Here is a 22391-nt window from a genome sequence, read left to right as displayed (position 1 = left end):
TGCGACAAACAATTCCCAGAATTAAGAAGAAAAAAACCGTTAGACAAAAAAGCACATTTTAATTCTTTACCGCATTATTTTCTGTCGTTTTAAATCTTTTATCGTAAAAAAATCACTGAATAATTAATTAATAAAAATATTCAGAGTAAATTACAAATTAGGAAAAAATACATGGAAAATAATTCAGAGTTCACAGGACAAAAAACATGTGACACAATAATTAACCTCTAAAATCACATTCTCACTTTTTTCTTCCTAAATAAATAACTAAATTTTGAAACGAAATAGAGAAAAATTAAGTACTCACCAAAAAATTAGCCTTCACGTATAGATTTAGTAAAATAATTTCAGATGAAAAATTATTTTTCGCAGAAAAAATGTACAACTTGCCCGAAGGATTGAAAGACTGATGATCGAGTGACAATGGCACACAAGTCAAATTAAATTCTATACACGAAACATTTTCTTTTAATTGTCAGGCATTCTTAAAAAGATACTTTTTCGCAACGAATTTAACAAAAAGCCACAAAAAATACAAAAAGTTGGTAAAATTCAAGAATATTTGCCATTAACAATGAGAAAGAACAACTAAAAATAGTTACTCATTTGACTCAAGCATTGGGCGGAAGTAAAACGAATCTGCGCAGAAACACTACAAATGTGGAGGGAAATTTGAAATTCAGAATTCTAAATTTGACTCCTTTACTTTGTATCACTATTTGTATTAATAAGATTAGTTTAAAAAAATAATTTTCCTTTATTATTTAACACAAGAATCAATTGTTTAAATAAAAAAAATATTTTTTTCTATAATTTTGCATTTTAGAAAGGAAAAATAGTCATTTAAAAATTGCCGCCATTGTCGACAATTTTCAGCGCCCTTTAGTATTAAATTACTGAACTAAACATTCTAACCTAAAAATCGTTCTACATCCGGTAAAAATTTTTGCGCAAATGGCAAATGTCAACAAAAACTTGAAAAATATTTTTCTTTTACGGTGATTTTATAAGATTTATAATTAAAAAAATTTAAATATTTCGTACTAATAAAAGCAAATTTGAAAGAAAAATTGTTAAAATTTAAGAATAAGAAGAAGAAAATTAAAAACAATTTTTTTGAATTACTGTATAAATTGAAAAATTATATTTATCAATTGTCACGTATGGTATAATTATTAATATAATAAATACCTAAAAAAAAATACAATAAAAAAGGAAAAATGTCACAGGGAAGAGGTTTGTTTTATATTTTTCTCTTTTTTCATTTTATATTTAATAATTATTTTTCGGCTTTCATTTTCAGTGTCGACAAATTTTTTCATTATTTGTTTATTCGAAAAATAAACGGGGAAAAATTTATATCTAATTAATGTCCCTTATAATTATATTATTAATTTTTATTCGAAAAATATTTAATTAATTCGTATTTAAATTTTATTATATTCAATTAATTTCCATCATAATTTATTGACTCACTAGGTTGAATAATTTCTTTATTATCTATTAATAAAGAATTATTTAAGGGCATTTGAACCTTGATGACGTCACACATGCTTTGCACAATCTGTAACGTCATCAAGGTTCAAATGCCCTTAAGAAACAAATTTTTTAAATAAAGAAAATAAAAAATCCATTTTTAATTGAAAAATTAATGAACGTTTTAATTTAAAAATTCTCAATTCTTGATTTTCTTCGAAAAACAATTTATTTATGGAAAAATTTTTTTTTTTTGTTTCTCAAAACTTTAAATTTTTAATCAACACATAATTTTTCGTTAATTTTCTTTCTTTTCTATCAAAGAGAGAAAAAAAATGACTTTTTTCATTTGAATGTTCAGAACTTTAGAAAATGAAAGCTGTAAAATAATTACTATTTCTTTTTTAAAAAGAAACGTTAAAATAATTTTTTCTTTTTTAAAAAAAGCTTTAAAATATTTTTTCTTTTTTTTAAAAAAACGTCTTTGAATAATTAATTTTTCTTTTTAAAAAGAACGTTAAATAATAATTTTTTCTTTAAAAATGCGTTAAATTATTATTTCTTTAAAAAAATCGTTGAAATAATAATTTTTTCTTTAAAAAATTCGTTAAAATAATTTTTTCTTTTTTTAAAAAAGGCTTTAAATCATTATTTTTTCTTACAAAAAAAGTCGTTAAAATAATAATTTGTTTTTTCATAAAAAAATTACTTAAAAAATTATTTTTTCTTCAAAAAAAAATCTATAAATAATTATTTTTCCATTTTAAAAAAGTCGTTAAAATAATAATTTTTTCTCTAAAAAAAATCGTTAAAATAATTTTCTGTTTTTTAAAACAAAAGTCTTTAAATAATTACTTTTCGTTTAAAAAAAAAGCGTTAAATTAATAATTTCTTTTTCTAATCATCAGATTATTCCGGTGGAGCGCGAAAAAAACGCGGTGGCGGTGGACGTTTTCATGGGAAGAATAATTTTGTCAGTATTGGCGATATGGGTAAAGAAGTACTCGATAAATTAGACGAAAATAGTCAAGTGATAAAACAATTTCGCAATTATTCCATTGAACTTGACGATAAACACGATCGTTTCGAGAGAATTGTTAAATTAAGCCGTGACATTACAATTGAAAGTAAAAGAATTATTTTCCTTCTGCATACAATTGATCGTGACGAGAAACACGAGACAATACTTAATGAAGCTGAAAAACGTCTCGAGAATATTACAAAATTCCCCTTTAAAAATATCGCCAAAGAATTAGATGGTCACGATTCATTTCAATATATAAAAGCCTATCGTCCAGGAATGCAAGAATTCATCGAGGCAATGACATTTCAACAGTATTTAAAAAATAAAAAACTCACAAATTGGAATCACATTGGCGCTGCCTTGAATTATAAAATTGAAAAACAAGAGACGAAATCTACAGAAACAATTTCTAATCAAGAGAAGAATTCTTCATTGGAAAAAATTCAGGAAAATTTATCCCATCAACAAGAGGAATTAACAACAGCGATAAAAGAATCAAATCCCGAAATGATAAAATACATTCAAACAACATTAATTCCACAAGATTATATTCTTGGTATTGCCGATCTCACCGGTGAATTAATGCGAAAATGTATTAATAATTTATCAACTGGAAATATTGCCGGTTGTTTTGAGACTTGTAATTTTGTGAGAAATATGTATCAGGGATTTTTGGGTATCACAACGTTTTCCGGTCGTGAAATAAATCGTAAACTCTTAACTTTGAAGCAGAGTTTAAATAAAATTGAAAATGTTTGTTATACAATTAAAATACGCGGTTCAGAAATTCCTCGTCATATGCTCGCGAGTGTCGCTATTGCCGAGACTGAGGAAAATATCGACGAAGACGAGGGATTTTATTAAAAAAAAAAAAGAAAACGAAAAGGAAGAAAAAGAATTTTTTTGCCTAATTTTCTAATGAACAATTTCATTTTCCATAAAAGATAAAGATACTAAATAAAAATTTTACCCAGTGAAAAAGAATAATACACGAATTGTATAATTATTGAAATTCAATTAATATCGTTAAGTGATTAAATTAATTAATTAACTTAATTCGATAAAATAAATGTTCATATAGTATTTAAATATTCAAAATTGAAATATTATTCGAATATTATTTAAATATTAAAAATTAATGGAAATAATATAAAAATATTATTTAAATATTAAAAATTAATGGAAATAATATAAAAATATTATTTAAATATTAATATTAATTGAAAAATTATTCAAATATTATTAATATTATTATTAACAAAAAGCTAATAATTCGTCAGAAAAGAAATTCAGACACATTTCTTTAATGGACAAAAAAGCAAATTTTGTAAGGGAAAAAACTAAATGAAAATTTTTAAGTTAATCAACTAGTTTATAACTTATTCGCCTTTAGTTTTCATTAAATGATTCATTTTTATTTTTCTTATTTTTTGTACTATGACCAGATCACGTTTTTTTTAAAAAAAGCGTCTATTTTTTATTTTATATACACAAAAGCGAAAACATTGTTATTGACCTATTATATACTCGTCGAGCAAAACAAATGTATGTCGTCGAAAATAAATTTTGTACCCAAAGCTCAAAATATAATTTAATTTCTAAATTAAATTAAATTTAGAAATTTAATTACGTATTTTTGTAAATTATTAAACTGATAAAAACGAAAGTAATAAATAAATTAATAATTAATTATTGTAATTTAATTATTATAATAATAATACTAATTGATAATTATATAATTTTGTAAATATAAAATTTTATAATTTAATAACTAAACATTATAATTTTTATAATTTATTAATTTAAGTAATAAAAATTAATCATTCAAATTTAATGAAAATTAATTTAATTTACTTTTCCCTTTTGTTGGGGATAAAAGAATTTTAAAAAAATATTCAAAACAATTTATGCGGATACAAGAAATAAATTAATTTTAATTAATGTAATGATAATTTATTTAGTTTTCATTACTTTTTTCGATTGATGAAATAATTAAATTAATTTAATTTTCCCTTATTTTGGGAGATAAAAGAATTCTTTTTTCACTTTCGCTTTGATAAATTTTTGATTTCCTCTAAACATACATTTGCCTCGTTAAGTGATTCGCTATTTTTTATCATTCTCGCAATAATCTGACCTTCTTTACAAGATTTTTTCGCCTCCTCATAAAGTCCTTGTTTTAAATAAGTGAAACCTAAATTAATATGCAATGCACTTGACTCAAAATCCTCGAGTTTCTCCGCTAAAATGGATAATTTATATATTTTTGTAATAATTATTAAATAATTATTATAGAATTGAAAGAAAAAAATTTCTAAATATTTTATAATGTATAATAAATAATCATTGCAATTTTGTAATATAGAATAATAATCATTGCAATTTTATAATATGGAATAATCATAATTTAAATTTTATAATACAGAACAATGATCATTGCAATTTTATAAAAAATTATTAAATAAATATTATCCAACTTTTAAAATAAGTAAATTTTGTTATAAATATAATTTTTTTTTCAAATAAAATATTTAAAACTGCGAGAACATTAAATATTTTACTTTTATCAATTTTGGAAAACTTTTTAATTTAGGAAAACTTTTTCAAAAAATAGTAATAAAGTATTAAAATAATATTGTTACTGTAACTTCTTAAAAATTATTTTCATCATTTCAATTCAATTATTATTTTCTTAAAAAAAAATAATTAAATTTTTTTAAAAAAGATCTTTGAGAATTTTCCAATTCATTTCTTTACAATTCAATTTTACCAAAAATTACGATTATTCGGAAACTCTTCAATTAAATGAACATTAGAAAATGAAAATTTACAATTAAAAAAAAATTCAATTAAACTTTTTAAAAAAAAATTAATTCTGCAGAATTGTTAGTTAAAAGTATGAAAAATTCAGATTTTCAAAAATTTTAATTTGAAACCTTTTCAAAATTCAATTATTTCTAAAAAAAAATCATGTATAACGCAATTAATATTCAATTATAATTAAAAATTTTAACTAAAATTCAGTTTGACATCAATTTTTATTATTAAATTCTACGAGAATTGAATTATTTAAATACAAATTTTATCAACTAATTTTTAAATAATAATTGAATTCTTTTGATGAATTTTAATAAAACTTTTAAGAATAATTACATTTTTTGAGGAATTCAATTAAAATTGTATTAAAAATAATTGGAATTTTGCGAAGAGTTTTATTATTTATAAAAATTATTGAATGATCATAAAAAGAATTTTGTTATTTATGAAAATAATTGAATATTTTTCGTAGAATTTTTTCCAAATTTTTTTTAAATAATTGAATTCTTTTGAGAGATATTATTAAAAAATAGTATAGATATTGAAAAACATTGACTTGCGGGAAATTTTTGAAAATAATTGAATTCTTGTTATGATTTTTGTTTTGTATTAAAATAATTAAATTTTTTAAAAATATTTAATAGGTATTAACATTTTTTGAAATAATTGAATTTCAGCAAAAAAAATGTTATGTTCTAAAATAAATGAATTTTTCAAAGAATTGTATTAAAATGAATGAAAATAATTGAATTTCTGGTATTTATAATATGAAACAAAATTGTAATTTAGTTGAATAAAATAAATAATTTAAATGAAATAAACTATAATAAATTAGATGAAATAAATTAATAATCAAGATGAAAAAGTTTTTCAATTATTTTCAGTTTTTTTAAATATAAGAATTAATAAAAAATAGTAATAGATTTACCGGCTTTGAGTGCTTCATTCAAATGTTGAATTGACAAATTATAATTTCCTTGTCTGCATTCAATTGTGCCGAGATCATTTAAAATTGTAATTGTTTGCTCGTGTTCAATGCCATTAATTGGAATTGACAATTCGTAAGCTTGAAGAAGCATTTTATAGGCCTCCAATTCCTTTGATTTTTCAATTAATAAATGCGCATAATAATCGAGCGTCATTAATAGAAAAAATTTCGTCTCCTCATTATTCGGATTCTCCTTCAAAGCATGCAAACAAAATTTATAACCGTCTTCAGCTTTTCTGTAAAAAAAAAGAAACGAAATGAAAATTTGTGTTACTAGTTTTTTTCTTCTATTTGTATTATTTATTTACTTCTTTTACTATTTTTATCTGTTTATTTCCTATTTTATTATTTGTTGCCATTTATTTACTTTTTTGTTATTTTTACTATTTTATTTACTATTTATTTTATTTTACTTTACTATTTTTTTTTTTTTTTTTTGCTATTTGACAATTTTTTCTATTTTTACTACTTTTACTATTTTGTTTCCTATTTTACTATTTTTACCGAAAATATTTACACCTGAATAAAATCGAAAATCTACTTTTTCTAAACTACATAAAAGAGAAAATTTGAAAATAATAAATTTCATTCATATATATATATATATATATATATATATATATATATATATATATATATATATATTAAAATTATAAATTTATGAAGATAACTTACTCCAACTGGCCTTTAGCTTCGTAAATTTTTGATAATTTCAAACTCATATGAACGATTCTCAAATCATTTTCCGCCGTTCCAGTGGAAATTAATCGTTGCATAACGGTGACAAATAATTTTTCTGCCTTCTCAAAATCGCCCATTTCAAAAGCCAAATTTGCCATTAAATCGAAAATATACGTTTGTGCCTTAAAGTGGTCAATTGTTTGCGCCATGTGAAGTGCAAGATGTAACATTTGTTCGGCTTTCTTGAATTCTCCTCTCTAGAAATCATACGTGTTGCTAAAATTGAAAATTCAAATAAAACATTTTTCTCTTTTTTCGCAAATTTTTATTTTTCTAAAAAATCATTTTTTCAAGCATAAAAAATCATAAAATATTTAAAAAATAAATAAATATAAAATAATAATTTCTGAATATAAAATATATATATATATATAATATAAATATTTAGATATTATTAAATATTTAATAAAATTTTTTAATATTTAATAATATTAGTAAAAAAAATAATATAATATAGAAAAGAAAAACATGAATTTTTTTGTTATTTTTAGGTTATGTACCGAAAACATACGAATTAATTTTTAAAAAACAGCAATAAAGAAACAAATAATTAAACAATCTATCTAAAAATAAATAAAATATAAAAATTTTAACCTGCATAGCCAAAATAGAACGTTTCATTGCTGTAATATATTCAGGTTCCTCTTCCTTCTCCTCTTTTTCTTTGAACAAACCAAAAAGTGTATAAATTCCACCCATTATAAAATAAGAATTTTTACTCTTCCTCGATTCACCATTATTATCGATAATAAACATTTTCTTCTTCCAACAATTATTATAATGTAAATTATTATTATTAAAATAAGAGCAATACACTTGTCTATTAATACTGAATTTCCTCATGATGCAATAATGTTTCTTTAAACATATTTTCTCAACAAATCTTGGACATAATTTCAATACTGTTTTCAAAATATTAACACTTGACATTATTTATTTAATATTTAAATTTTCATTTAAAATAGAATAGAATCTATATTTTTTGCTGGTGCAACAATGTTTTTATGTGTATACAGCTGACATCCGGCGGAAATTGACTCAATTGAAATGAACCAATCGCAAGCGCGCTTTAAACAGAAATCTGGCGGGAAATTTCAATTTGCAAAAAAGGCGGGAAAATTGAATAGAATTTAAATATTTTAATTATTCTTTTACAACAAAATTGTTATTATCACATCTTAAATGTTAACCATTCGTTTAAAGTTCAAAAAATAATTTACTTCACATCCTGGGTAAAATAATAATAATAATTATTATTATTATTCAATTATTTTCAATACAATTTTAATAATATTCAATAAACAAATTTTTAATAATAATTATTAACAAACACGATTATTGTGAAAAGTTGAGAAAAATTGTTTCAGAAAATTAAAAAAAAAAATTAATTAAATTTAATTATTTTCGAAACTTTCGATTAAAATTATTTAAAAAAAATTACATTACTTTTAAAAAACCTGAAAAAATTCTTCAAAAGAATTTATAATTTTTTTTTACAAAAATTCTAATAAAATTATTTAAAAGAATTTAAATTTCTATCAATTATTTTAATAAAATTTAATAGTAAAATTATTAATTACATTAAATTATATTACGAAAATAGATTATATTCGAAAAATTGAAGAAATTTTTTTAAAGAAGTCAATTATTTTTAAATAATTCATTTAATAATGGAATTTTATTTTTCAAAAAGGGGATTCAATTTCAATTTCAATTTCCAAAATAAGTCAAATTTATTGTATTAGGATAACGCATAAAATTAATAAATAAACATGTAAATAAATAAAAAATGTTTGTTAAATAAAATTAAATATGTTAACTCAATAAATAAATTATCTTCCAAATGTTACGTTAACAATATTAATAAACATTTTCCAAAAAAATGACTCATTTTTCGAATATAAAAAAAATAGATTTAGTTTTTTTATAAATACCTTTTTCTCGTTCTTCTCAGTCCTGTTTAAAAGAAAAAAAAAACTAACAACTAAACCTGAAAAATAAAAAAAATTAATTTTTAAACAAAATACAAAAAACATTATTTTTTTGCCAAAAAATATAAATATTAATTAAATTCCAAATAATTTTTACGAAAATTAATAAAGAATAAAAATTGAAAAAAATAATATTCGTCCAATGGTCTCACAAGCGAAGCTCACGAGAATGAAAAAAAAGCTAAAGACTGTATTTTAAATATTTATTCCTTCTTTCATTCAAAGGACAATTTGTTTTTTTTTTAATTATAAGATAACATTATCCTAAGCATTGTCGAGGGTTTAACGCCCTTCTGTACCTAAATTTACCTTTATATAACACTCTTTTACGTCTTGCATCACTTGATTGATTATTGATCCATTTTTTCGTCAAGTTTTCTTAATTAGTTGACTTTCGTTTTATTTTCTTTTCTTTCACTAAAATCATACACTTGATTTACACTCGTGCTCGTAAATTCTTTTACTCGTGTTGTTGTTGTTATTTTCTTTCAATTATTATTATTTCAATAACGTCTAAATTTTTTTTTTTCATTCTTTTCTTTCTTTATTTGTAAAAAATTCTTATAAGAAATTTTTTTTTCTCAAATCATTTTTTTTTATCGTCGGTAGGTCGTAAACGCAAAAAATTATTTCTTCCTCTTTTTTTTTTGTCCAACAACTTTCACCAATAAACTAACTAAAATTGTTTATTTTTACTGCTATTTTTTTTATCTATTTTTTTAACTCTCTCTCTCTCGCTCTCTTTCACTCTTCTCTCTCTCGCGCGCACTCTTTCTCACTCTCTTGTTCTCTTAATATAAAGTGACCCTTTGCTATTTTCCCTTTCTATTATATTTACAATTCAAGTTAATAAATTCAGGAAAAATGCTTTTGGAATGATTCATCAACAAAGAGTTCTCATTTAGAATGAATAATAAAAAAAAAGAATTGAAGCAGAAACAAATTTGCTTTTACAACACGCGTGCGAATTAGACAAATAAAAAAATTCAAAGACACGATTTTATTATTTTTTTTCTTCTCCTTTTTATCGTATCAAAAATTCTATAAAGAGCGTTTTTTTTTAGCAAAAATTGATTAAGGCTTCTTTCGATTAATTTTTCTAAATTATTTTAATTACCATTTAATCCCCACTTCAAAATTTGAATAATTGTCGCCTACAAAAAATTGTCCTTTCTTTTAAATTTCACCTTCTTCGCAAAAAAAAAAAATTTTTTTCCTCGAAGGGACTTTGAAAGAAAAAATTGAAACAGATTTAAATTCTTTTTTCGCAAAAATTCCAAATTTAAATCCTTTTCAACATTTAAAAAAGAAGTTGTCAAAAGGGGAGGTTTTCTTCTTTTCTTCCAAAAGATATAAAATCTCGTAATTCGAACTTGGTTTTTGTTTTTTTTTAAATAGTATTTTTATTGAAATAGTTTCTTTTAAATTATTATTCTCATTATTGATCACTTGTTTATTTTTAAATCCACTGATTTTTCATTTTACTTTTCAAAACAATTTATTAATCAAAAATGATCAACATTTTTCGATCAATAAATTTCTTTTTTGCCCTATTTTTCGTTTCGAATTTTTAATATGCTCTTTGTTATTTCGTCGTTTTTTTCGAATCCATCTCCCAATCACAAGGGTTGGGGGAGACAAAAATATTTCTTTCTCAAAAATTACACAAAAAGAAATGAATATATATTGAAAATTCAATATAAATGTCAAAAACCGAGGTCAAAACAATTTTTTTTCTTTTTAGAACAATAAAAACAAAAATCTGTTTAAAAAGTACGTTATAGTTTAATTTCTTTTTTAAAAACACAAATCGAAACAAAGAAACGCGAAAAATATCGTAATTTTGAATTCAAAAAAAATTGAAACTTTTTCTTTCCCTCGAAACAAATCGAACCACCGACGATAAAGATCGATTAGTTCCAAAAAAGAGAAAAAAAGAAAAAAAATTCCCGAGAAAAAGAAAAACGCGAGAGTATTTTTACGCGTAATGAGGGCCCTGCATACGTTTTTTTTTTCTTTTTTTTTCCCCATTTAAATCGGTGTGCATTCAAAACTAGCTACATCACAGGCGCTGTGTCTAGCTAACTTCATTTTTTTTGTCTATCTTACACTAAAACTCACATTTCATCATCCGGTAAAAATCGATCATGAAATGAACTTTTTTTTTCATTTTATTTTCAAAGAAACAAAAAAAATCTTTTTAAACCACAGAAAAAACATTTCTTTTTTCAAAATGGATTTAAAAAAAAAAGAGTGGGAAACGAAGAGAGAAAAAAAGGGGCTTCAAAAAAAATAGATAGCAACAAAACTAAAAAAAAATGCCCGCACGACGAATGCAGGGCTCTTTTCAAAAAAATTACGCCCAATTTTTTTTTCGATTATATATACCGAGTTTCTAACCACCACCCCCCTCCCCTTTTTTTACATTTCCTTTCACTAAATCAGTTTTATGAACAAATTATTTTTAAAAAAGAAACTGAATTAAAAAACAACACAACGAAAATAGAGAAAAATGAAAAATGAACGAAATTGAAGTTTTTTTTGTCGGAAAAAAAGGACTTTGCACACAAAAGAAAAATCGGTATATAGTGGAAATAGGCCCCCTACCCTCGCCCCTTCTTCTTCTTGTTGTTGTTGTTGTTGTTGATGTTGTTGTTCTCTTTTTTCTTTTTTCCCTTTCTCTCCCGATTGATTATTCCGTTTATTTTTAGTTTCATCAGTTGGCATCGTTCGATTAATGATGATAATAATAATAATAATAATTGATGATATTGATGATGATCGATTTCATTGCGTTGGATATTGTGGCATGGTGTATGTCACCATTGCCGGTTGTTGTCCAGGTTGTAGTGGTGCGGCTGGTGTTGGCGGTGGTGCGCCTGGCTGTCCAGGTTGCCATGTACCCGCTGCAGCCGCTGGCGTTGGCATTCTCATGCTATTCATATATTGTTGTTGATTGTAATATTGATTGTAGTAACTAGCTTGCTGGAAGAACTGACCCTGCATTTGTGAATAATTTTGAGGATACCAGTAACTCATTTGTTGACCGTAGCCGTACGGATATTGTCCAGCGCCTGTCGTTACCTGTAATTTTTTGATTTTTTTAGAAAACTTTTCTTTTTATTCCAGTTTTTTTTCTACTTTTTCTACTTTTTCTATTTTCAGGGTTGCCACAAAAATTTAATTTTATTTCTCCCTGATATTTCCCTTAAATTCCAGATAAAATTTTGACTTTTTCCCTGACCCTCTAAAGAATATTTTGATTCACTCTAAAAATTATTAGATACTCAAAGAAATATTCCAATACATTTATTTACGAATTTCTTCAATTGTAAAATATAAAATTCAGTTGTAAAATGTAAAATTCAATTGTAAAATATAAAATTCAGTTGTAAAATGTAAAATTCAATTGTAAAATATAAAATTCAATTGTAAAATATAAAATTCAGTTGTAAAATGTAAAATTCAATTGTAAAATGTAAAATTCAATTAAATATATTGTAGAAAATAAAAACTACAAATAATTTCAAAATATTCAATTAAACTTTTTCCAAAAAATAATCCTACAAAATTTTTTATTAAAAGTACCCATAAAGAATTAAGATTTCCAAAGATTTTAATTTGAAACCTTTTTAAAATTCAATTATTTCGAAAAATTCCGGCTATAATGCTTTTAATATTCAATTATTATTATTATCTCAAATTTTGTCTGAAATCGATTTTTAAATCAACTTTTATTATATATTTCTAAGAGTATTCAATTATTTAAATACAAACATAAATAATTTATGGAATAATTGAATGTTTCTTAAGGGGTTACCCCCACTTGTAGCGCAAAAAAATAAGCCTTTTTTATGAATTTTTTTAAAGAAAACTACAAAACCTTTTTAATCTATAACTATATCATCTTAAAGAACACATATTGAAGAACTTTTAGTAATTTTTTTGTTAAAAAATATTACATAGTTAAGTATCAAACTGCCGTCAACGAAATAATATTTTTATTTATACGGTTTGCGGTGACCAACATTGCGGCGAAGTGAATCATCGGAATCAAAAAATGTGGATAAATTTAGTCAAATATGAGTATAAACTAGTCTTTAATCGAAGGATTTAAAAAAATATTTATTTTTCACAAAATGGCTGACAGTCTAAGTTAAAAGTTCGATTTTAACGAAAAAAAACGTCCGTTTTTTGGCTATAAAACGGACATTTTTTTTCGAAAAAGAAAATCGAACGATTAAAGACTACATTTTTATGTATTAAATAAGCCTGCAAAATTTCAAGAAGATCGGTTCATTAGTGTTTGAGTAATCTTGGTCACCGACTTCAGAAATGCCATTTCGAGAAAAACGCGTTTAAAGTTTCAATTTCAGTTTCCACGAAGAAAATAATTTTTTTGTAAAGTTACATAGAATCAACTCCGGTAAGTGGGAGTACGTAATAGTTTGGTTTCCAGAAGTAGGCTGAAAAGTCATGGTGGTAATTAAAAAAAAGATATTCATTTTATCGATGCATATATGTATATACAAATCAGTATATATCAGTCTCTTTCGTCTCTTTCAAAGCTCATATCTCAGTCAATTTTGTTGGAATTGACTTGAAATTTTCAGGACATACTTTCAGTTACTTATGCTTCAAAAAAATGCAATAAAAGAAAAATCGATTTTTTCAAAGTTGCAAGTGGGGGTAACCCCTTAAAATTGAATTCTTTTGACGAATTTTAATAAAACTTTTAAGAATAATTACATTTCTCGAGGAATTCAATTAAAATTGTATTAAAAATAATTGCAATTCTGCGACGAGTTTTATTATTCATGAAAATAACTGGATTCATAAAAGAAATTTTATTATTTATCAAAATAATTGGATTTCTGTATAAAATTATAATATTTATGAAAATAATTAAATTATTGCGAAGAATGTTATAAAAGCAATTAAATAATTGATTCGAAAAAATTTATGCAAAATGTTTTTTAAATAATTGAATTACTGTGAAATTTTTTTTATTTATGACAATAGTTGAATATTTTTTGTAGAATTTTAACAAATTTTTTTTTAAATAATTGAATTCTTTTGGAAAATTTTGCTATTTGTAAAGATACTTGAAATCGTGATAAGAATTTTATTCTTGTGATGAATATTGTCAATTATGAAAATAATTGGATTTTGCAAAAAAAATGTTATTAACATTTTTGAAATAATTGGTTTTTTTGGAAAAAAAGTAAGCTGTTTTTTAAATAATTGAATTCATGTGCATTTTTAGTTACTTATGAAAATTATTATTTTTTTTTTTTTGCGTAGAATTTTATCAAAATTTTTTTTAAATAATTGAATTCTTTTGGGGAATTTTATTAAAACTTTGAAAACAATTGAATTTCAGCAAAAAATGTTGCTGAATTTTATTACTTTTTAAAATAATTGAATCCTTGGTATGAATATTGTTATTTTTGAAAATAATTGAATTTCGGCAAAAAAAATTTTCTATTTATAAAGATAACCGAAATATTGACGAGAATTTAAAAAAAAAATTTATAAAAATAATTGATTTTCTGCGAAGAATTGCTGAATTATATTACTTTTGAAAATAATTGAATTCTTGCGATGAATATTGTTATTTTTGAAAATAATTAAATCTTTCAAAAAATTTTATTAAACTGCCTGAAAATAATTAAATTTTAGGGAAGAATTTTAATATTTATCAAGATAATTGAATTCTTTCGAAGAATTACGTTAAAATTTTCGAAATAATTTTAGAAAATTTAACTAAATTTCAACAGAATTTAAATAAAAAATTTTTCAAAAAAGTTCTTTAAAACTTCTAATTAAATTTATTCAAAATTGAAATTTTCTGAAATTTCAAATTGAAACCTCTTCAAAAGTAGATTTATTTATAAAAATTTTAAACGCAACTCTTATAAAATTTCATTATTTTTGAAATATTTAAGAAGTAAAGTATTAATTGAAACAATTAAAAATTTCGCTAATATAGTGAAATTTTTAGTTATTCCAGGTAAAGATTTTTTTTCGTGAAGTTCTTCAATGCTAAATTAAAAATAAATGATTCTTAACGAAAATAACAATAATAAAAATATAATTATAATTAATAATATTAATAATAGTAACAGTAATATTAGTAACAATAATAATAACAACTAAAATAGTTAAGGGTTAAAAAAAAATCTTTACTCTACAAAAAAATATATTATATAAAAATAATTATTATTAATAATAAGCAGTAAATTGTCGCCCCCAATCTATTTAACCGCGGATAAAAGACAAACGAAAGTTACCTAATAACAAAGAATAGCAAATACATTTTTAGAACTTGGACGTCCATTCTCTTAGTTGCATAACATCGAAATATAATAGTTAACATACAGAGAGAGATTGTCTTATCATTTTTTTTTCATAAACGCGTCTAAAATAAAATCGCTAAAAAAATCGTATCACGAGAATAAAAGCCGTGTTATTGAAACAAACGATATATTATTAACTCAAAACGAGTTTAAAATACCTTTTCTTTCTTTTTCTTTTTTTTGATTTTATTTTTGTCTCACTAACCTGTTGAGCTTGTTGATTGGCATTAGGTCCTACGCTGTTTGGATCACCATTTTCCTTACCCCAGAAGCATTTAACGATACAACCATTGATCTCCGTGTAATTTGTCGATTCAATTGCATGCGCCGCAGCTTCCTTAGTAGTAAATTTTATAAAAGCATAACCCTTATCTTTAAACACCCTTATATCCTGAATTGTACCAAAAGGCGAGAATGTTTTGGTTATGAGCTCATCCGTTATACCATTTGTAAAACCACCGCAATATACAGTACAGTTTGTTGGGCTACTTTGGTTATATACCTGTAAAAAAATGAGAGAGAAAATTTAAAAAAAAAATTTATATCAATTTCAAGAATATTTTTTTCTTCCTTTTTCCCTTAATTTCATTGTGGGAATTTTTTTTCCCTCAATTTCAATTTAACTTTTTTCTCTCAACTTTTCCTTTAATTATTATTTTCAATTTACATACTAGAAAAATTTTAAATACAATTTTTCGAAACAATTCAATTATTTTCAAAATTTTTAATAAAATTCTGGGGCTCAGTTATTTTCAATACAAATTTTAATTAAATTCCACCAACGGATTCAATTATTTTCTAAAAATTTGAACAAATTTTTCGCTAAGAATTCAATTATTTTTACACATAATAACATTCTTCTGAGGAATTCAATTATTTTTATAAACAATAAAATTCTTCTGATAAATTCAATTATTTTCTAAAATTTTTTAAAAAAATTTTTCCCAAGAGTTTTCACAAATAATAGAAATTTGTCAAAGAATTTCAATGATTTTCAACAATTATTTTGATAAAAGTTCTCAAAAATAATTCAATTATTTAAAAGAATCTACAAAATGTTCTCTGAAAAAATCAATTACTTTTTAATAATTTTGATCAAATTTCTTCACAAAAAATTTTAATTACTTCAAACTTGCCGAAAAGATTCAATTATTTTCCTCGAAAAAATTTGAAAATGCATAAAAATTTATTAAATTTTCCAAAAATAATTGAATTTTTCCAAGTATTTTATAGTTTATCAAAAAATTGAATTCGTTCAACAAATTTTATTACAAATAATTGAATTGCTTCAAAAAAATTTGTTAAAAATAATTAAATTCCTTCCAAGAATTTTATGCAAATTTTTGAAATTAATTTTAAATTCAAATAATTTTATTAAAAACTTTTAAAATATTTTAAATCCTTCTAAGAATTTTCTCAAAATTTTTGAAAATAATTGAATTCCTTTAAAAAATTCTCGGTAGAATTCAATTATTTTCAAAAATTGTAATAAAATTCAGCGAAAAATTCTATTATTTCCAAAAAATGTTAATAATATTAATTCAATGAAATTCAATAATAAAATTTTCAATAGCAATTATTAACAAAAAAGAATTATTTTAAAAAACTTGAAATAAATTCTTCGTAGAATTTAATTACTTTTGAATTATAATTATTAAAAAACTTCATTATTTCCAAATAATTTAATAAAATTCTTCAAAAGAATTTAATTATTAACGAAAACTAATAAAATTCTTCAAAGGAATTCAAGTTTTTTTAATCAAATTTTTAAAAAATAAAAATTAATAAAAAAATAATTATTAATTTCAACTATATACAAAATTGATGATATTAAAAAAAATTAAAGAAATGCTTCGTAATATAAAAAACATTTATTGAATATGCAAAGTTTTAAATTCTATTTTTTAAATTTTAATTTCTATTATTTGGTTTAAACATTATTTGAAAAACGAAATTAAGCGTATCGCTTTTTTAAGAATAAAAGAAGATACGAAAAACGAAAAGTACTATTAAACTTAAAAGATTAGAAAAAATAGAATTTTTAAATGTATTATTTTCTTTTCTTTCGTTTCTGTAACTAATAATTCGTTACTATTATTATTTAAGATTTATTATTAATATTATTAATTCAATCAAAAATTACCCTTGAAATATTTAATAAAAATATTCCCTAAAAATCTTCTACTAATTTAGTTTTGAGTCAAAAAATTATAAATTTATTTAAGATATTATAAAAATATTTTTAATTAAACTATAAATATAATTTTAACAACTAAAATAATCAGTAAATTGGCAATGCTACAATCAATTTCTCTTGTTAATTCTTTTGCCAAAATTTATTAAAGTTTTGCTTTACTTTTCTTTTAAATTAAAAAATTTTTATTTTAATAATTTTTATTACAGTAGTTAAACTTTATCCTTCAAAAAGAAAATAATAAGTAAAGAAAAAATCACGTAAGGTAATAAAATGAAATATTGAGTTTCTAATTTTATAGTATAATTTAAAAAAAGATAGAACTCAATTTATCACAAAAAGAGCAAAGTTGAAAATTTAATTATTTTCTTGAAAATGGACATAAAAAAACGAGTAAACATAAAAGATAAAAAGAATTTAATAGAAGAACAATTCTATTATTTTCTAAAATTTCAAAAAAATTCATCGCATGATTTTTATTAATAAACTTTTTATAAAATATGGCGAAAGAATTTCGTTATTTTTAAAAATTTTGATAAATTTCTTTAGAAGAATTCAATTATATTCAATAATACAATTTTAATTAAATTTCACAAAAGAATTTTAATTTTCTTCGAAATATTTTAATTATTTTCATAAATAATAAAATTCTTTCAGAGTGATTCAATTATTTTCCATTCAATTTTAATAAAATTTCTCGAAAAAATTCAATTATTTTTAAAAATAATAAAATTATTTTGAAAAATTCAATTTTTTTAAAAAGTTTTAGTTTTTTTTTAAAATTCTTTGCAAAAATTAAATTATTTTTATAAATAATAAATTTTTTCTGATGAATTCAATTATTTTCAATACAATTTTAATGAAACTTGACGAAAAGATTTTCAATTATTTAAATAAATTTCTCTTTACATTCTTCGCAAAAATTAAATTATATTTGAAAATAATAAAATTCTTAGCAAAAATTCAAATATTTTTAAAAATAATAAAATTCTTTTCAGAAATTCAATTATTTTCTAAACGTTTTAAACCTTTTTTTAAATTCTTTGCAAGAATTAAATTATTTTTATAAATAATAAAATTCTTCAGACGAATTTAATTATTTTCATAAATTTCTTATCAGGAATTGAATTATTTTCAATAAAATTTTAATGAAACTTGACGAAAAAATTCAATAATTAACATTTTGCTTAAATTCTTTGAAAAAATTCAATAATATTTTAAAATAATAAAATTTTTCCCGAAAATTCAATTATTTTTAAAAATGATCAAATTCCTTTGAGAAATTGTATTTAATTGACAAACTAATATCTTCAAAAAATTATTTTTAAATATTTTTTAAAATTTAATTTTAAGAATTTCTATATTATACATATTATTTGTTTAATTTTTTTTTACTTTTTCTCTTAACTTCAGTTTTTTAAAATCATATTTTTTTTATTAAACTTTTTCTGTTAATTATTGACAATTTTCTTTATCTTTTTCCGCAGTCTGCAACTTTCCTTAAATTTTGAATCAAAATTTTTATTACAACACTGCTTTTGTTCAAAAATTTCATTATTTTTAATATATAACGAAGTAAATTTCAGAAAAAAAAAATTAGTAACATTAATTTGGGTCGAGAAAATTTCCTTCAAAAATAGTAAAATTTAATATTATAAAAATTGTTATTTCCAAAATTACTTTTACTATTTTCAAAGACAATTTTCTTTTATAAAAATTATAAAAAGGTTTAAAAATAGGGGTTAAAATTTACTCAAAAATAATTTTTAATAATTAACTGTAATTTAATCAAAGTTCTTAAAGGTGTTGATCAGTCAATTCATAATTAGTTATTATGTTAGTTATAATTAGTTATTAAAAAGTTTTTAACATCTTTTCGCTAATTGTAATATTCGAGAAAAACTTTAATAATTTTATTTTATATAAAAATTTTGTTAAAATTTTTATATAAAAAGAGGAATGTAATTAACATCGAAAATAGTAAATTTTGCTATTAAAAATCGTTATTTCCAGAATAGTTAATTTTTATATAATATCCGTTGTGTAAATTTTATGGTTTTAGAAAAAATGATTTCTTTTTTTTTACATTGAAAATATATTTATTACCTCTTCATAATTAGGTTTGCTGCTATTCGCATGCCTTGGCCTCTCCGATCTCGGTGGCGGTGGTTTTCTCGTCGACCAATTCGTTCTGATGCTTCGTGAGCCTAACCATTGTCCATTCATAGCTGAAATTGCCGCCTCTGCCTCTGATTTCTTGACAAACGAAACGAACGCATAACCTTTGCTTTTCAACGTTTGTGGATCACGAACAATTCGGCAATTACTAATTTCACCAAACGGAGCGAATGCCTCCTTCAATGTTTGTGTCTCAATTTCCGGTGATAAATCGCCAACAAAAATATGATGATGATTGCTCGTATCTTGTTTCGGCTGATTTCCAGGACTTGTCGCCCAATTCACCTTTTGAAAATGGAAAATTCATTGAAAAAAATTAACATCTTTTTCAAACATCAAAAAATTTAAATCAACATTCTTTTTCTTTATTTCATTCATTTTTTTTCAAATTATAATTAAAAGTCTTGAGAAAATTAAGCAAAAATTAGTTTTAATTAAATTCAAAAGCAAATTTAAGTTAAATTTCAATTAAATTAAAAACTAAATTCAATTTTTAATTAAAAATTAATTTAACCGAAAATTATTAAGTTTTCGAAAAAGAAAAGTTTTCAACTAAATTAAGGATTTGGGCAACAAATTAATTATGAAAATTAAATTTATCAATAAACTGATTAAACAAAATTAAAAACTTTAAGTTTACAACGTAGATCAACAAATAATAAATTTTTCTATGCAAATTAAAATTCCTGAAAACATTTTTAAAAAAATTTCAAGATAAACAATAGTTTTAAAAGATTAATTTCTAAACAAAAATAAATCTTTTCGAAAACATGTTTTTTCCAATTAAAAACTTGAAAAAACAATTGAAAGTCAAAAATTAATTACAAACACAAAAAAAAGATTTTCCTAAGGCTGCGTCTACAACAGAAAAAATAATGTGTAGAAAATTGTGTAATATATAGTGTAATTGACCCTGACAGTTGTCAATGCCAAAAACAATACACATTACACTACAAATTACACATTATTTTTTTCTATTGTAGACGCAGCCTAAAAATAAATCATAAAAAGAAAAATAGAGAAGTAAAATAAAAAAAAAAAAAGAAAATAAAACCGATAAACGAAAAAAATAAAAAATTCGTAACAAAAAAAGCAGATCACGTTGCCAAGCAATTAACAACTTTCCCCTCTTTTCCTCCTTGAAATTTTTGTTTAAACATTGATCGCAAAAAGAATTTTTTTTCAGAAGATTAATTTTTCGAAAAATCAGAAAACGAGAATTATTATAATTACATAAATGTAATTATTATTATTTTTTATAAAATTCATAAATTCATGAAATACATTGACCTTTGAACTTGAAAACATTTTTCATTCCTACGGGCGGGTCGACAAAATTTTCCTCTTCCCAAAAAAAAAGAGAAATCGAAAACGAAAAAACCAATTCTAACCTCCGCAGCAAAAAGAAAAGAAAACAATTTTTTTTTTTCCCAACATTTTCGCGCGCATATTGTAACCAATTTCTTGATGGTTGGAAAAACAGAAATAAAATGGACACACGCCAAAATGCAACGATGTATAATTATGAGAAAAACAAAAAATAAGTCAAATTTTCCACTCGAGAAAAGAATTTTTTTTTTTAAACAAAAAAATAAAAAGTCCTCCAATATTCCCCAATTGTTTGTTTTTAAAGAAATGCGATAAAAAGAAAAAAAAATCTTATAAACCATGAAAGAGAAGAGAGGGGAGAGAAATGCCGGGACTAACCTTCATTTCCTTGTCGAGGAAGAGGCGCTTGTTCATGGCGGCGAGCGCAGTGGCAGCGCATTGATGATTGGTGAATTCAACGAATGCATAAGGATCATTGCCGGGTTCGCGGATAATCTTGCATCCTTTCACCTGTCCAATTTGTGAGAATAGTGCACACAAAAGGTCCTCGGACACGGTTGTGTCGAGATTACCCACATAAAGGGTACGAGGATTGCTTTCCTCGCTCATGCTCTCGTTGCTAATCGACGAGACACACAAGTCAGAAAAACTTTAAACACAACCAACACACTACTACTCTATATATATATTATAATATTTTACTAGTAAAAAAAATTTTTCCCTGATTTTTACAATTTTCCCCTCTACTATATACTGGGATTCTTTTTTCTCTCTTAATTATTTCTTTAAAATTAAATCACAATCACGAACACTATTAATTGCTTGTGCACGCATTTAATAAACGAATAATGGCCACAGCATTTGAGAAATAAATTCACAAATTTTTTACACCTTTTTCGCACGCGTTTTTTTTTCCAAAAGAGAGAATAAGAGAAACACACACGGGACGATTTTCAACGTTAAAGCTACACCCAGCCCTCTCTCGACGTCATTAAAAACATGGCCGCCGACATCAGCGGCGTCAGGCTTGCCAACTCACTTTCTCCATTTCCCCCACCCCTCGCCACGACTTCTATCTCGAATTGGAATATTTCCTGGCGCGAAAATTCAAAATTTCTTTCTCGTTCAAAGCAAATTGAAAGAAATTCAAAGCAATTTGAAAGTAATTTTCAAAGCATAATTACTTTCAAAGAAAAAAAAGTACGTAAGTAAGTAGTTTGTGTTTTTGTAATTAGAAAAATATTCTCAAGTCCAGAAAATATCTATTTTTAACTAGAACTTATAGAACTGTATT

The 22391-nt window shown here is 22.9% G+C and overlaps 4 protein-coding genes across 7 annotated transcripts in view; 1 reads left to right on the top strand and 3 right to left on the bottom strand.

Moving 5' to 3' along the window:
• LOC122498227 (neurexin-1) overlaps positions 1 to 410 on the bottom strand; it is a 413730-nt gene extending 413320 nt beyond the window's left edge. Inside the window, exon 1 of the mRNA XM_043605873.1 lies at positions 308 to 410. The gene's annotated coding sequence lies outside the window, so the exon portion shown is untranslated. The remainder of the gene's footprint in view (positions 1 to 307) is intronic.
• Positions 411 to 1174: 764 nt separating this feature from the next.
• Positions 1175 to 3551, top strand: LOC122498220 (translin-associated protein X). The gene is made up of 2 exons (XM_043605856.1): positions 1175 to 1236; positions 2385 to 3551. The coding sequence occupies exons 1-2, from the start codon at positions 1221 to 1223 to the stop codon at positions 3362 to 3364; spliced, it is 996 nt and encodes a 331-aa protein (XP_043461791.1). The 5' UTR covers positions 1175 to 1220; the 3' UTR covers positions 3365 to 3551.
• A 902-nt stretch (positions 3552 to 4453) lies between these two features.
• Positions 4454 to 9013, bottom strand: LOC122498219 (tetratricopeptide repeat protein 19 homolog, mitochondrial). Of its 4 annotated transcripts, none has more exons than XM_043605853.1 (5): positions 8981 to 9013; positions 7641 to 7708; positions 6981 to 7243; positions 6246 to 6541; positions 4454 to 4742 (listed from the first exon to the last, which is right to left on the bottom strand). In XM_043605853.1, the coding sequence occupies exons 2-5, from the start codon at positions 7665 to 7667 to the stop codon at positions 4543 to 4545; spliced, it is 786 nt and encodes a 261-aa protein (XP_043461788.1). In that variant the 5' UTR covers positions 7668 to 7708; positions 8981 to 9013; the 3' UTR covers positions 4454 to 4542. The 4 variants fall into 4 exon arrangements, with proteins under 4 accessions (XP_043461788.1, XP_043461790.1, XP_043461787.1 ...); XM_043605855.1 differs by having other exon boundaries at positions 6981 to 7262; positions 8981 to 8998; XM_043605852.1 differs by lacking the exon at positions 8981 to 9013 and having other exon boundaries at positions 7641 to 8144.
• A 213-nt stretch (positions 9014 to 9226) lies between these two features.
• On the bottom strand, positions 9227 to 22098 carry LOC122498271 (nucleolysin TIAR). The gene is made up of 4 exons (XM_043605941.1): positions 21476 to 22098; positions 19697 to 20053; positions 15602 to 15898; positions 9227 to 12121 (listed from the first exon to the last, which is right to left on the bottom strand). The coding sequence occupies exons 1-4, from the start codon at positions 21704 to 21706 to the stop codon at positions 11825 to 11827; spliced, it is 1182 nt and encodes a 393-aa protein (XP_043461876.1). The 5' UTR covers positions 21707 to 22098; the 3' UTR covers positions 9227 to 11824.
• Between the last annotated feature and the right edge of the window lie 293 nt (positions 22099 to 22391).

Source organism: Leptopilina heterotoma, unplaced genomic scaffold (genome assembly GCF_015476425.1).
Source record: "Leptopilina heterotoma isolate Lh14 unplaced genomic scaffold, ASM1547642v1 Lhet_144, whole genome shotgun sequence".
In the NCBI taxonomy this organism is placed as follows: Eukaryota; Metazoa; Arthropoda; class Insecta; order Hymenoptera; family Figitidae; genus Leptopilina; species Leptopilina heterotoma.
This window is presented reverse-complemented; position numbering and strand designations above follow the sequence as displayed.